The 14,430-nt window shown below is 39.7% G+C and overlaps 1 protein-coding gene across 5 annotated transcripts in view; it reads left to right on the plus strand.

Annotated features, from left to right (window-relative positions):
• The window catches only part of LOC118231754 (phospholipid-transporting ATPase ABCA1-like), a 143,289-nt gene that overhangs the window by 83,954 nt on the left and 44,905 nt on the right, over positions 1–14,430 (plus strand). For all 5 annotated transcript variants that reach the window (XM_035425930.1, XM_035425934.1, XM_035425933.1 and 2 more), the window contains 3 exons: positions 280–469; positions 13,823–13,917; positions 14,255–14,360. In XM_035425930.1, coding sequence (XP_035281821.1) covers positions 280–469; positions 13,823–13,917; positions 14,255–14,360 — 391 coding nt within the window. The remainder of the gene's footprint in view (positions 1–279; positions 470–13,822; positions 13,918–14,254; positions 14,361–14,430) is intronic.

Genomic DNA, 14,430 nt, shown 5'->3' on the forward strand with positions numbered 1-14,430 from the left:
CATAAATTAATAGGTGCTATTTGTATTCAGTTTTTTACTTATTTGACACATTGTCAGTGCTGAGAAACAAATTCAGAACTTTTAATCTAATTCCTTTGCTATTTTTAAAACTTCCTTGTCATAGCAGCACCAGTTTCAAAGGCAGTTTCAAATGCTACAGCTGTCTTAATATATTCATGTAGAACACAATGCTGTTAATTATCTCAAAGTATCAAATAAAATGTTGAAGCTATTTCAAATATAATTTCACTTTTGATGTATTTATAATTTCTTTTGCAGGAAACTGCCATGTGCTGCAAATGGATCAGATTGGACTACTCCCACTGTTCATCCTTCCATCTCTGACATCTTCGTCAATGGAAACTGGACAATGGCCAATCCCTCTCCTTCCTGCCAATGCAGCACCCCCAGCAGGACCATCATGCTCCCTGACTGCCTTCCAGGTGCCGGGGGCTTGCCCCCTCCGCAGGTGAGTTAGTGCAGCAAGGGCCTGCCCTTGGCCCATTTACGAATGACATTCATCCTTAACTTTGACTCGCAATTAACTTTAACAGCCCTCCCCCCCCCCCCCCTTCAAAAATGAAATAAAACAACAAACAACACCTTAGAGGGTTGAGTGGAAACATGAATGCTCTCATATAGAGGGGATTACACAGATTAATTTTTTTACATACAATCAATAATATACAGCTGTATATTTTTTTTACTGAATCAATTCAGGTTAAGTACCAGGCTGAAACTAACAACCTTTGAGTTTCAAGCCCACTTCCCTAACCAATAAATTCCACTGCTCTCCCTATTCACCAGGCTAAATGAAAGAAATCTTTTTGCAAAACTTAATTGAAAAGCATAAGGACAAACAGTGAGTCAGCTCCAGGCCCTGGCTTGTAAAGGGATGTTAAAGCAGTGCGCCACAATGTATTACACTTTAACTCTGCTATGCACAATTGGCACCCCAACTTCTAAACCAAAACTTGCCATAAAGATTCAGTTGTAGCGTCACAATGAATATTGCTTGTCTATTATGATGCTCAAGAGGCATGGAATATAATATTACACAGCTATTATTCACTGCGGCACAAGGTAATGGCTAATACAGCATCCATGCATGAAAGTTCAAACAAACCTGGCGAAATCTTAAAACAACTTGTCTGGTGCATTGTATTGAAGAACAAAGACAACATAAGTAACAGGTAAAAAAAGGTGGTTAGTTAACCCAGCTAGCTTCCTAGGGATAGTCTGTCCCTGTCACATAACAGGAAGTGATCTCGCCTTAACCATACCCTCCACCGAGCTTCCTGACCACATTCTGAGCCACAGGCAGAAAAAATCATGGATTAAAAGCAGGCACTGCATATTTCAGAAGTATATTGAGTTCACATGGACACTTTTCCCTGTCATTCTTGAGCTCCCTTTAAATATGGCATATCGCCTGATGAGTTCACAGGGCTCCAGCCTAATCCGTTAAAGCATTTTCATTTCCTCCTCTACAATCCTTTTTTTACAATGATTTTTTTTTTTCAATTCCACTGGATGTAATGTAGAAGAAGAGGCAAAGTGTAATAAAACATGACCTATGAAAGTGGCTTTGAAAGGCTGGGTTACATCACTTTGGCATATTGTTCATTTTGTTAGCTTGAGGTCTAATGGATATACGAGTTGGTTATGTGGCTTGGCCTTTTTCGCATTTTCACATGATCTGATAAAAATACATTCAATACTCTGCAGTGTCAGAGTGAAAGTAATATTTTATTCATCAGCAAGTGATGGCACATGATATCCATCGATATGGTTATGTGTCTCCTGGTTTCTCGATTTAGTCTGTTAGGAGTGTAAGACCAGCCTTTCTGCTATGCGATAGTCTCCATAGTGGACCGCAATGGCGTCTCTAGATCTAAAAGAAGTATTAATGACAGACAAAGGAGGTCTCGGCCCAGTGTCCAATTCTCCTTATCTCCCTTGCCTCGTGCCTTGTTTTGACAGAAACCTCCATCCACAGTTCTGGAGGATCAAATCCCTAACCCACAAGCGAGCCAAACAATAGGTTTAACACGGCTGCCTGCCTGCAAGATCTTTCTTTATATATTCATTTTCTGTCCATTGCAGTCGGCAGATGCTGTTTCATATTTGTGCATGTTTTTTTTTTCTGAAGAGGGAGGATGGTCTTGCATGTCTTTGCACTGTGGTTACACCAGAGAGAGTTAGCTCAAGACAGCGCACAAGTCCCAGTGGGGTTTGTTTGTGGGGTATTCTATGGATTTGTGAGGTGTTAAATGGATTTGTTTCCAACTTCCGGCTTCTGATATGTGAGAATTTTGACAGCTGTGGTGACTGTGAGGTATCTAATGGAAAGGAAGTTGCACTTTCCGTGTCTTATATATTGCTTTTTATGGTTAATAAACTGGTAGGCTATGCCTTTTTTCTATACTTTATCATTTCAATATCATTATCACCTCTAAAAATTAAGCCATCTCAGATAAAATATGTTCATTCCTTGAACAGACAGAAAATAGTGATTTCAGTTTTTGTCTCTTCTTGGTTGTTATTGCATTATTTTGTCTGCTTAAAAAAGGTAAACAACTAATGGATTTGGCATCCTGCTTATGAAATAATATAATGTGATGTGTGTTTATTTGCGTGGTTATGATTAATGTTTGCTTTACTGCTGCTCTATGGTTCTGTCCAGTGCTGTGTTATCATCTTGTCATCCTTTTTCATAAGGCCCTGCTACATTAATCTAGATTCATGTAAAGAGGCATGCAATGAGATTACGTAGTTCCATGTCCTAATATGGTTTAGAATGTGACCTGTATTGTTTTCTTTTTAATTGGTATAATTGTGAACATTGAGAGATTTCTTTTTTCATAGCAATCAATAGTTAAAAGATTTTATGGTCTCTCTTTTTTTTTACAAACCACTTGATCACACATCAAATGGGCCACTACATCAAAAACATAATTTCCTGTGTTATTTCCTGCCACTCTTAGAAAAATAATCATTTCCTGTACCTCCAACCCCCAGTTCACTGTCAATCAGTAAATCAATCAATCAATCAGTCAAGAACAAACTGAGCACGCTTTCCCCAGGCAACTTCTTTGTATTACAATATTTTTGGACGTCAGCAGTTACTGCTTTGAAGCAGCTCTGAAGCCACGCGGTCTCTTGGGAAATTGAGTTCTTACGGGCTAATTTAAAGTGAATGGTCCTCATTCGGAGACCCCTCTCTGCAGGGTGCTGAAGCACTTTTAAATCCGCAATGAGAATGGTGGAGTTAGCCAATGTGCAAAAGTTCAATTCAAATGGACATGGAGAAGGAATTCATAATGCATACACTGACTGGAATTATACATTAGGATATGTTGCTGAACTATTACTATCAACTATGAACAAAGTGGTGTCTTATAGTTAATTATAATCAATTTCCTGCGGTTGTAACATGGCTTGAGGTTGTGCAATCAGATGATTTCATCCCTTTGACAAAAGAAAAAAGGGTCAGATGTTCACCTGGACCATCGCATAGGTGATGGGTAAATCCTGGGCCAGCTGAAGAGCTGGTTTTTGGTGACAGTGGAGAGAGTGGCCAGTTTGCCTCATTATAGGAATATTGGAATACTTTCTCTTGGAGATCTGATACTTCTGGACGCAGGTATACCATAATCAAATAGGTTAAACCCAAATTAAAACATTTACCTGCCTAGGCAAACATTTTTTTTCAGTGATTTGCCTCACATAGTTCAATAGTACATTAAATTAACTGGTATCAAATTAGGAGACGGATCTGTATGGCTGTTGTATCATTTATCATTTGATTGATTTACTGCTCGAGTGCATTTGTTTTGAGAAGCTCATGTATTTCAAAACATAATGACTTTAATAACTTGTCAGAGCAAGCCACAGCTTGTGAAGTTTTAAAAAGTTTAAGAAAGAAGAGTAATGAGTCAGAAGTTTTATGAGTGGATACAGGGCTGTCCCAGTTTGTGAGTGCTAACTGTAAAGCAGGCTGACAAATCTAAGACTCCATTTCTGTGAAGTGAGAGAATTAATCGCCCATCGCCCCCCCGCCCCCCCCCAAGTTCACATCAAACTCTATCTCTCATTATGAAAAAACTTTCTTTCCTAAGGCTTTTGGATATTCATTTGAGGTTGTTAATTGGGGACATATCACTAAACTCAAAAGCTCGAGTAACATGATTCAGAAAAACAGATAATTTTTAAACCCAAAATTAGGCTATGTTCAGAAGATCCTGCTCTGGTTTCCCATTTGCAAATTTATGAATGATGCAAAGACAGACATTCCTGCTGCTCGTAAAACAGTGTGTTGTGTGGTAATGAGGAAGGGAATTACGGGCTTGCTGTTTATGTGACCAGGCATCAGCGTAGCCAAGTACGTGAGCTGTGCGCGTGCTCTGGCGTTTGTGTGGCAGCTGCGGGGGGTCTTGTGAAGCCGCTTGAAGCCGGACGATGACCGGGACTCTACACTGAAACAGGAAGCGGGACTGTAATGCAGGAAGCTGAGGCCAATGGAAAAGGGAGAGATAATCAAATGAATTAGCGGCAATCGAATGAATGAGTCATTTGGACCTGAATAATGGCGGGTTTCATTTCTGCGGGATGGCGGGCGATAGCCTGGCTGTCTTCGTCAAGGAAAGCGTCTGGCGCTTAAGCTATGCGTCCGTACAGTTTATGTCGGCTCCTGTGGCGCGTAAAAGCTTTTCGCTGTGCTCCGTCTAGTGACAAGCATTGGCCATTAAGGTGGAGGGAGGGAAGGGGGTGGAATCAAAGAGGGCGGTTGTCAAGGGGACGTGACGAGAAGAAAGTGACCTCTGCTATGTCCTCTTCAATGGCATTGTCAAAATGCCTTATCTGCGCTGATATTCAAGAACGTGCGAACAAGTACGTGATCCATCCTCTCGTACGGCCTTCATCTGGACATTATTTTCAGTGCCTGTACGTGAAAAGCTTCCTTTTTTTTCTCTTCACCGTTTTTCACTTTACAGTCCCCCTTTTTCCCCCCGGCATTGATCATTTGCGCTGTTCTGGTGAATGATGTAGTGCTATTTAAAATCTCCTCGTGCATTTTCTCAGAGGACTAGTAACCTACAGTACAACTGTTCTTATTCATAGTATTAGGTCACAAAAAAAGGATTACATATCCAGTCACTTAATAATGTGCGAAACAAATGCATGCGATGTTAGAAATATAAATATCCAGCCATTAGATGGAATGCTGAACTGCACCGAAGCCATTTTTTTGCTGTGATGGCAGATAGCCCTTATCTGATTATTAATCTGGCGATACATATGATTTTGTTGTCATTGCCGTGTGAAAGAAACATTGTTGTGTCAAGGCTTCCTATGCTAACTACGCTTTTTATCTACCTCAAAGCCATTCCACGACAACAGTCCTGAGAATACTACAGCATGCCAAGCAATTAATAACACAGAAACAGAGTTTTTGGAGAAAATTGCATATTCATGTAAGCATATAAAATTTGCTTTGCAGTTTGAAAATGATGCCAACAGTCATTTGTTATCATTATGAATATTATATTTCCTTCCAGGATTGTGCAGTACGTATTAGCCTGAAGTGAATTCTGGAGCGCCACAGTAGAGTATAAATTTTCAGGACTGTTGAGGTGAGCAGGTGAGACGGTGGTGTAGAGCGAAAATAAAATGGGATTGCTGTGAGCCCAGCATTTCGAGAGTGCCTTGTCTCATAGACACACAGCGCGGCATCCATTTGTCAAGTGATGAGCAGGTGATAGCCTACATGTATAAAATAGTCTTTCCAGCAGGCCTTAAAATTGATGTAAGGCGAGCCATCGGTGACCGCTTTCTACGACTATTTCCTTGAACTCGAAAGGGCCAGTATTGAATAAAGCATGACACTGCGTGCCATTGCTGGAGAAGATTCTTTTACCCGGTAGCCTGCGATTTCTAGCAATATGCCCTTCAGAATGTAGAGGGGAAAAAAGAAAGAAAGAAAAATAAATAAATAAATAAAAAGGGTGTAATGAGAACTCAGAGCTTCAGAGATGAGACAAAACATTGTTTCCATGGAAACTACAAGGATCATTACCCCTATTATCAAATCTTTAATATTGACCGATTCAATTATCTCTTAATATTTAACCTTCATAGCTGAATTGCTTTTTATTATTTATATGAAAGCGCAGATGAGCCATTGCTTTCTCTATTAGAACTGATTGTTTTCTGTCACCGTTCAAGGTAGAAGGCTGCCACGCAGCGTGGTGTGTGCAGAATGCATTGCTTACAGCAGCAATGTACGCACTGTGGCTTCAGATGCATAAGTGTGATTATGACATAAGAAATCATGAGCTTTTGTCTCAGGGTTCTGTTTTCTGGTGATTAAATTACAATATCACTTAACTGTATAATATGCTAATCAAATGAAAGTATATTTGCTGGGAAGCCTTGTATGGAACAGTAATGTAGGTGTTTTGTCAGAAGGACACAACCCATAACATTTGAGGCTGTTTGCTGTCTTTAAAATGAAAGATAACAAAAATACCCCCCCCCCCCCCACCAAAACACCCACCGACCCACACAACCACATACACACACACACATTTAACCCCTTTACCCCCTTGTACCTCCTGCCCCAACAAACATAACGGATTAGAAACTGTAATAAAAGTCATATATTGTACTTATACAATACACTTATAGTTAATGCATCACTACCTAAAGTAGCTATATTTGTTGGGGACACGTTCTGTATTTCTAAGTCAAACTGAATAATTTTTTTTTTTTTTTGCATTTTCAGGTAGCAATATCTCCTTTTTCTTGTTGACAAAATCATCCCGAAACCTCTTCTATCATTCATTTCCTTAAAAGGCCATTAGTTTGATTTGAGGGGAAAAGAAGTTGTCGTGAAAATCCCCCGGATTAAATTTTAAAATGAAATATTTGAATGCGTGAACGCTGTGGAGAGTGCCAAGGAACTGACACCCGTTACTGTTTTTCACCGTTACGCTTTCTCGCGATTTAGGAAGTGGAGCTGAGAACCCTCGGTGGTGTAAGGAGGTGTTATCCTTGCCTCATTTTCGAAGAAACTGACTGCCTGATGCGTTTTTCAGTTGCTTATTCTCACGTGTCATAGTGTCAGTGACAGGACAGCAGCTGCAGATGAATTATGGGAAGGTGTTGTGTTGCTCTGGAGGTCTCTGGTTACTTACTGCTTGCCAGTTTGTTTTGTTTATCTTTTCTTATTTTTACCTTTTCTCTGTGTGGTCTACATTTTTATTTAACAGTAGAATCAATAATAGTGAACATGAGCGAGGACTAATGAAATGCGAATTTAGATTACATAATATATTATTAAGTAATAATCAATGACCAGGAAATAAGGGCGTGACCTTTGAATGATCCAATGTCGTGGGTTGGACTTGCTCAACCAAACTTTTCCGACAGTTCAACTATGTGTTTTACTTTCTTCTGTGAACATTACCATTAGCTTCCATATCTATGCAAAAAAAAAAAGCAAAAGCACCAATGTTCTTATACAGAGGATGATAAGAATGCGCTGACATATTCGGTATAGGGAAATCGAGTTGGATGAATTCCATCTGCGTGCTTGACCCTATTATAACATAAATATGAGAGATTATGCTGTCAGAACTCATGAAGGCAGCAGGGACTCCTGCCAGCAACAGATACTAACAAGAAATGACACACTTCTACTCTTGGACTGTTGAGCTGACCTTTATTGGCTTCTACCCCACAATCAGTTCAAGTGTGAAATGGCCTGTTCTATGCTATGTATTTCAGTGGTGATGAGAATTATTTAGATTATTTCTTTTTTTAATTAAAAAAAATACATGTTTGACCGCGGTGAAATTAGCCCTGTGTTTCTAATCCGATGCAACAACCTGAGCAGCTGGGGACGAGTTCATAACTAATTTCCTCACAATCAAGCTTGACGTTGTGTTTTGACACCGCTGTGCCCTCGACACTCGAAAAGGAAAGTTTGTCCAAGTCTCTAAACGCTGTGACTGTCACCTTGACGAACCAGCCAACAAGTATGAAGGCCAACTGTGTCAACTTCATTTGTGCTGCTTGTGTCTGATTGCCTTCACTTCCCTCTACACGCATGTTGACACGCCGCTAAATCTGAAGTCTTGTTCTACCGCTTTTCCTTCCGCACCTGGGTTCCAAAATTAGCTGATTAATTGTTGATTGACGCTGAACAGAAATTGGATTTAAGGCCTTGTCAGGTGTCAGGAGAAGGTGGTCATCCCGCTGTTGTTTTTCGGCTGGACTGAAGGAAGGAAGGAATGAAGGAATAAAAGGAAGGAAAGAATGAAATATTGAGAAGGAGAAGTGAGAGAAATGCATTAACTGGTAAAAGTAAGGATGCTGTGGCAAGCCTTGAAAATATTGATAACTCCTTACTGAACCGATTGTGGACATTGAGTGATGTATACACTGTTATTGTGAGAAAGGTCCAGATGTGAACTGTCTCATGTTTGTTTTGACAAGTATACACTAGAAATTAATTATACAGGCTGAGACATAGCATTTGTCCTTAAATTTGACTTGCAACTCAAAGGTTAGATTCAATCACTAAAATAAGTTCCAAAACTGTTGAGATGAGAAATCATTAGCCATCATCCAAATTAGGCGTTTAATATTTAATATGTGTGAACAATTTGCACAATTATCCACAAAGGAGTGTTCATGTCAGTGGCTTCATCCTCCTCTTATTTTCTTTTCAGTAGTCTTCACAGTACTATCATCAAGAAAATATTTAAAGAGTGAAACTAACTAACACTGTGGAAAGATGATAATCCATCAGTAATTTTTAAGTGATTTAATTTGCCTGAGCTTCATTGCAAATTGCTAAAGTCAGATTAATTTTTTTACCAGCCAGCAAGTAATGTTATAAACAAAATGCTGGACTTCATGGACCCGTGGGAGCAAGGGAAGTTCAAGTTGCAAAAAAATGCTAATTACAACCTTTTACATCATTACATTAATGCCGTGTGAGTTTTTGGCAAATGTTCAGGTTTAAGCAAGGTTTTTAAAAAAATATTTCCCAGTAATATGTTTATACGTTTTTCTGTTCACTACTCCCAAAACCACAACATTCCAGCTGTTGTAAATAGGTCAGATGTATACTTTAATGCTTAATATGAACTTTATACTTTCTTCCAAAGGAAAACCTTTTCCAACCAAAATCACGAGAATTCAACATTTTCACGTCCTCCCACAACATATAAAAACATCTTTAAATATGTACTTGACTCGATGGAATTTGGTTGCTTTGTGGGAAGGCTGAATTGCTGCAACGTAGCTTCATTAAGTGTATTTCAGGGCTATTTGGTTGACAGAAGAAAAAAATTGTCTTGATTCGGTATTCTACCAATGCTGTACTATTAATTAAGTACACAGTAAAATGTTCAGTATTAATTCAACTCCAACGGCGTTAATTGAACTCGAACAGATAACAATTGGTCCCGCTCTGGTCCTGAGTTGAGTTGAATTAATACCGGACAGTTAAGTGTGTAGCATTAAGTATGGTAACAGTTTTCTTGTGGTTAAATTAGATGGCCTGTTTTATATGCGAGCAAGTACATGGTATCTGCTGATATTCTCTGCTCTTTAACAAGCGTCAAACATTCCAGCGTACAGTGCCCTCATAAATTTTCTGCAGTATTAATAAAAATGCATCTGCCGGGAATACTCTTACCAATAATATATTAATGGGAAACCTGCAAACAAATTTATTTTACTCTTTGCCTTATCAATGGCTTTCGGCTCCATATCCATTATCACATAAAATGTGTGTGTGTGTGTGTGTATATATATATATATATATAGACTGCATAATAATGATGAGAGTTAGTGGGAAACATATTGTGAATTTGATAATAGGAAAATAATGTAGCAAAACATATTACTAGTATATTGCGAGTGTTTAAATATAATAATAATATTATAAATATCATTAAATATCAACAGCCCAAATGTTTTTTTTTAGATGAATACCGGACGAACAGAATATTAAATTAGCTTCAGAGTCTTTGCAGGGTTTATGTGGGCTGCAGTCATTTAATATTTCTATATTTGCATAGTACTCCAGCTTACAGCTTCAACTGGGGGGCCACATAGCTCAGGAGGTAAGAGCGTTTGTCTGGCAGTCGGAGGGTTGCCGGTTCGATCCCCCGTCCTGGGCGTGTCAAAGTGTCCCTGAGCAAGACACCTAACCCCTAATTGCTCCCAACAAGCTGATTGGTACCTTGCATGGCAGCCTTTCACCGTTGGTGTGTGAGTGTGAGTGTGAGTGTGAGTGTGAATGGGTGAATGAGAGGCATCAATTGTAAAGTGCTTTGGATAAAAGCACTATATAAATGCAGCCCATTTACCATTCAACAAGTGTTTTAAGCAGGGATGCGTATATGATACATGCATGCAAATCAAACCAAATGTATCATTTTTAATGCATTTTTGTGTTACAGATGTGTATGAGTGTAGCATTTGCATGTGCGTGTGTGCATATGTGTGGAAAAGTGTGTGTGTGTGTGTGTGTGTGTGTGCGCATGCTTTCTTGCATGTGTGTGTGTGGGTGGGTCGGTGGGTGTGCATGCACCCTTGCATGTATACAAGTTTGTGTGTGTGTGTGTGTGTGTTTGTGTGTGTGCATGCATACGTGCATGCGTACATGTGTGTGTGTGTGTGTGTGTGTGTTTGTGTGCATGCTTTCTTGCGTGTGGGTGGGTGGGTGGGTGTGCGTGTGCGTTTGCATGTATACAAGTTTGTGTGTATGCGTGTGTGTATGTGTGTGTGCATGCATACGTGCATGCGTACATGTGTGTGTGTGTGTGTGTGTGTTTGTGGGATGAAACTTGGGTCAAACCCTTTCAGCTTCACGGTAAATCAAGGATTTCAGAGCACTTTTACTCTGTTGCCCTCTGCCCTGAAGTAATTACATGGAATAAATGCCGCATGAAAGCATTCTGCATACCAATATGTCTCACCCAGGGATGAATATAATGAATCCTTCCCTTGGCTTGAGCCGGGGTCATGATGGTAATTTTTTTGCAGTATGCTGTCCGTGAGCAGGGCAGAAAAACATATTGCCGACGCTAAAGGTGAATTACACTTTTTATCTAGCCAAATAAACCATGTCTCTTTCTGCGTGAGACACATTAGCACGTTACATTATGAGAGCAAACGCCGTCGGAAACCTTTGAAATTAGAAGGTAAAGTGGGAGTCACTGGGCCGAAAAAACAAAGCCCTCCTTTCTTTTCAAAAATGAATACACTCTCCAAATTAGATAAAAGCAAGGTATGCCTACAGAATAATAAGCTTAAATCTATCACATTCTGACACAACCCACCAGTAGTTACGTTCTGCGGCATTTTTCATTGCTGTGTATTGCCAATAAAAAATTAGCATAACTTCTAGTGCTGTGAAAATAACGATAGCTTTGAGAAAGTCACACTATTTGTCGTTTGCACGCTTTGAAATTTTACACCATCATAACTGCGTGCAATTAAACGAGGGGGGGGGAAAAATGGAAAGGAGCCAATAATTAAACACATACAGACTTGGTATTTTAGAACACAAACTAATCATGCATAGGAAGAGGCAATGATCCATCAGTGATGCTTGAGCACCATAAATCACAAACAGATTGCAGATGCATCCGCGGTGCTCGCTCTCTCCCAGAAGGCGTGTCAGCACCGCGTTGCTTGTCAAAGCCACACTTGTGGGGGGATTTCTATTTATAGAATAACCTTCAGACTAGTCAAAGTTGAGAAAACAACATTAATTAGCACCGTGCGGTAAGCGTATTTCCCTTAATGTATTTGGACACAAACGATCATATACTGTAGCTCAGGGCTGCCCAACCCTGTTCCTGGAGATCTGCTGTCCTGTAGGTTTTCATTTCTACCCTAATTTGGTACACCTGATTCTCCTAATTATTAGCTCAAGGAGGTCTCTAGCTTGTTGATGGTTGGTGTTCTGTGTTAGGGTTTGGGGTGAAAACCAACAGGATAGTAGATATCTAGGAACAGAGTTGGGAAGCCCTGATATAGATTATTCTGCCTAGAAATGAAATTAATTGGCATGGTCTTGATGTGAATGCGTATGCCATGCAGGTAAAGACAAACAGACATGTTTGCAAATATGCTTAAACAAGGTGGAATTTATGTTCCGTTATTTCAGTAGTCCTGGCAGTTAAGAATGGTCTCTAGTAAACACTTTTCATTAGACTAGTGGAAATTAATTTTAATCGTCTTAATGTGTTCGCAGTTTGGGCCAGATTGGGAAGTTGCTTTATTATCTGGCCTTCACCAACATGGCTGTATGTCCAAATTAGGTGACTGAATATGTACGAACAGTGATACAAACATCCCTAAATAAAAGGCTCTGACACTGTAGGACCCATATTTATTCAAATCTTGCCACTACACATAGCATTACACGCCCATTCAGGAGGCAGCATAAAAAAATCGACATAAAGGGCGTAAGAAGCACAGCGCTAGCAATACAACAGCAAAGATTCGTATTTTCAAGAGGTGTAAGCCACTTTGCTCTGAGATTGGTTTTTCATCTTTCTCATGAAAAAAGTAGCACTTTAGCGGGGTGAGTGGAGTGGCCATTTGGGGGGTTTGGAATAACTCTAACACTCGGCACAGTGTTGTTTTAGCTGATTTAAGAGGCCTGAACAAGCAGTGCATCTGAATGCAGGCCTAAGTGTGAAAATAGGCCGTTGCCAGGAATACTATAACATTGTAAGTCACCTGACACGTGGGTGTGTAATAGTGTACACTCAAGTCTACGTACACTTTTGAGATTTCTTCCCATCGGGGAGTTTTTTCTCGCCCGTATTTGAGGGTTTTTCTTCCCACTGGGATTGTTTTTTTTTTTTTTTTTTTTTTTTTTTTACACCTCATGTGCTTGCTTTTTGGGGGTTCAGGCCAGGCTTTTGCTATTTTTGCTCTGTTTTCTGCTACTCTGTAAAGCGTCTTTGTGACAGTTTTCTGAAAAAGCACAATACAAATAAAACTGATTTGATCTTGATTTGATTTGATGACTTGCAGTTAAAATCTGACAGCGGTCTGCGAGAGTTGTGATTGCAGAGCATGCACTGTATCAACAAAGTAATGCACATAAGGGGAATGTAGAAAGAGTCGGTGTTGGAGGGTGTAATCACACCTTGTACCTCCTCATTCTGTGGGAAAATCTGGCCTATCATTGTACTGCCTGCACCGACATCTTTAAAATACCAAATAAATAAATAAATTAAAAATGTATTGTTTGAACACGTTTTGGAATCTTTTTGATCTGCCTGGAGATTCAGAATTGAAATAGACAATTACACCCAGAGACGAGCTATTAATCTGATGTGTTCTAGTAAATTTCAGATGCTGATTGTAGAGGCTATTGGCTGAGTCCTGAGCATCACTTGCTTTAGGGAAAACTTACACAAGTAAAGGGATTCGTTTTCTCAAAGTGTATCATTATTTCCACATCTCCATTCATAATAGCATTCCTTTCCACGATCCACTGCATAAGGATTGGATAGTGTGAGGTGCTGGAACGATGAGCCTGTTTTTGCTGCTCTTTGAACCAAGAAAGAGAATTTCTAAATTGCTATATTAGCTTATGAATAATGAAACACTGTGGTAAAGTCCTAAGCCTGGAGGAAATTAGATTTTAATGTGTGCGTTAGTATCTAACTCGGTGTCAGTATGACTGTCCATTGCATATCTGTTCCCTTCAATGGCAGTATGAGTCACTGGGTAACTTGTTTGTGCTTATCTAATGTGTATTTTATCTTTTCTACAGAGAATACAGAACACGACAGATACCCTCCACAATCTGACTGGCAGGAACATGACTGACTTTCTATTGAAGACCTACGAGCGGTCAGGCAAAATCAGGTACTTACTAGATCTCCAAATGTCCAAATTTCACAAGTGCTATGTACGCTGTTAGTAAAGACATTACATTATCATTGCAGCTTGTTTTATTTGTACTATCATTCTTGCTTCTTGCATTGTATATACAGTAATTATCTTTCTCTCTCTCTCTCTATCTATCTATATATATATACACATAAGATGCTGTTCCACTGTTTTCCGACATGTTAATTAAAAAAAAAAGAAATTGATTCACTGAAGAGAATTTTAACTCCAGCTTCTAGCCGTAGGTATCCTGTTCCATGCAGCCTTGTGTGTCACTCACGCGGAGCTGAACTGCTTTCTCACGCGCTCTCAGGTTCGGGGGGATTTCTGTCGGAGGAGTGAACTCACAAGTCAAAATGAACGAAACGGAAATTTCCGACTTTCTACGGGAGCTGAAAAGCCTCTTCAATTCCACCCAGGTATGCCGCTGAACAGACGCCTGATGACCTGAAATGGCTGTGACTGGCCACCATGACAGGCCTTGACATC

The sequence above is a fragment of the Anguilla anguilla genome, chromosome 7 (assembly GCF_013347855.1).
Source record: "Anguilla anguilla isolate fAngAng1 chromosome 7, fAngAng1.pri, whole genome shotgun sequence".
Classification (NCBI taxonomy): Eukaryota; Metazoa; Chordata; class Actinopteri; order Anguilliformes; family Anguillidae; genus Anguilla; species Anguilla anguilla.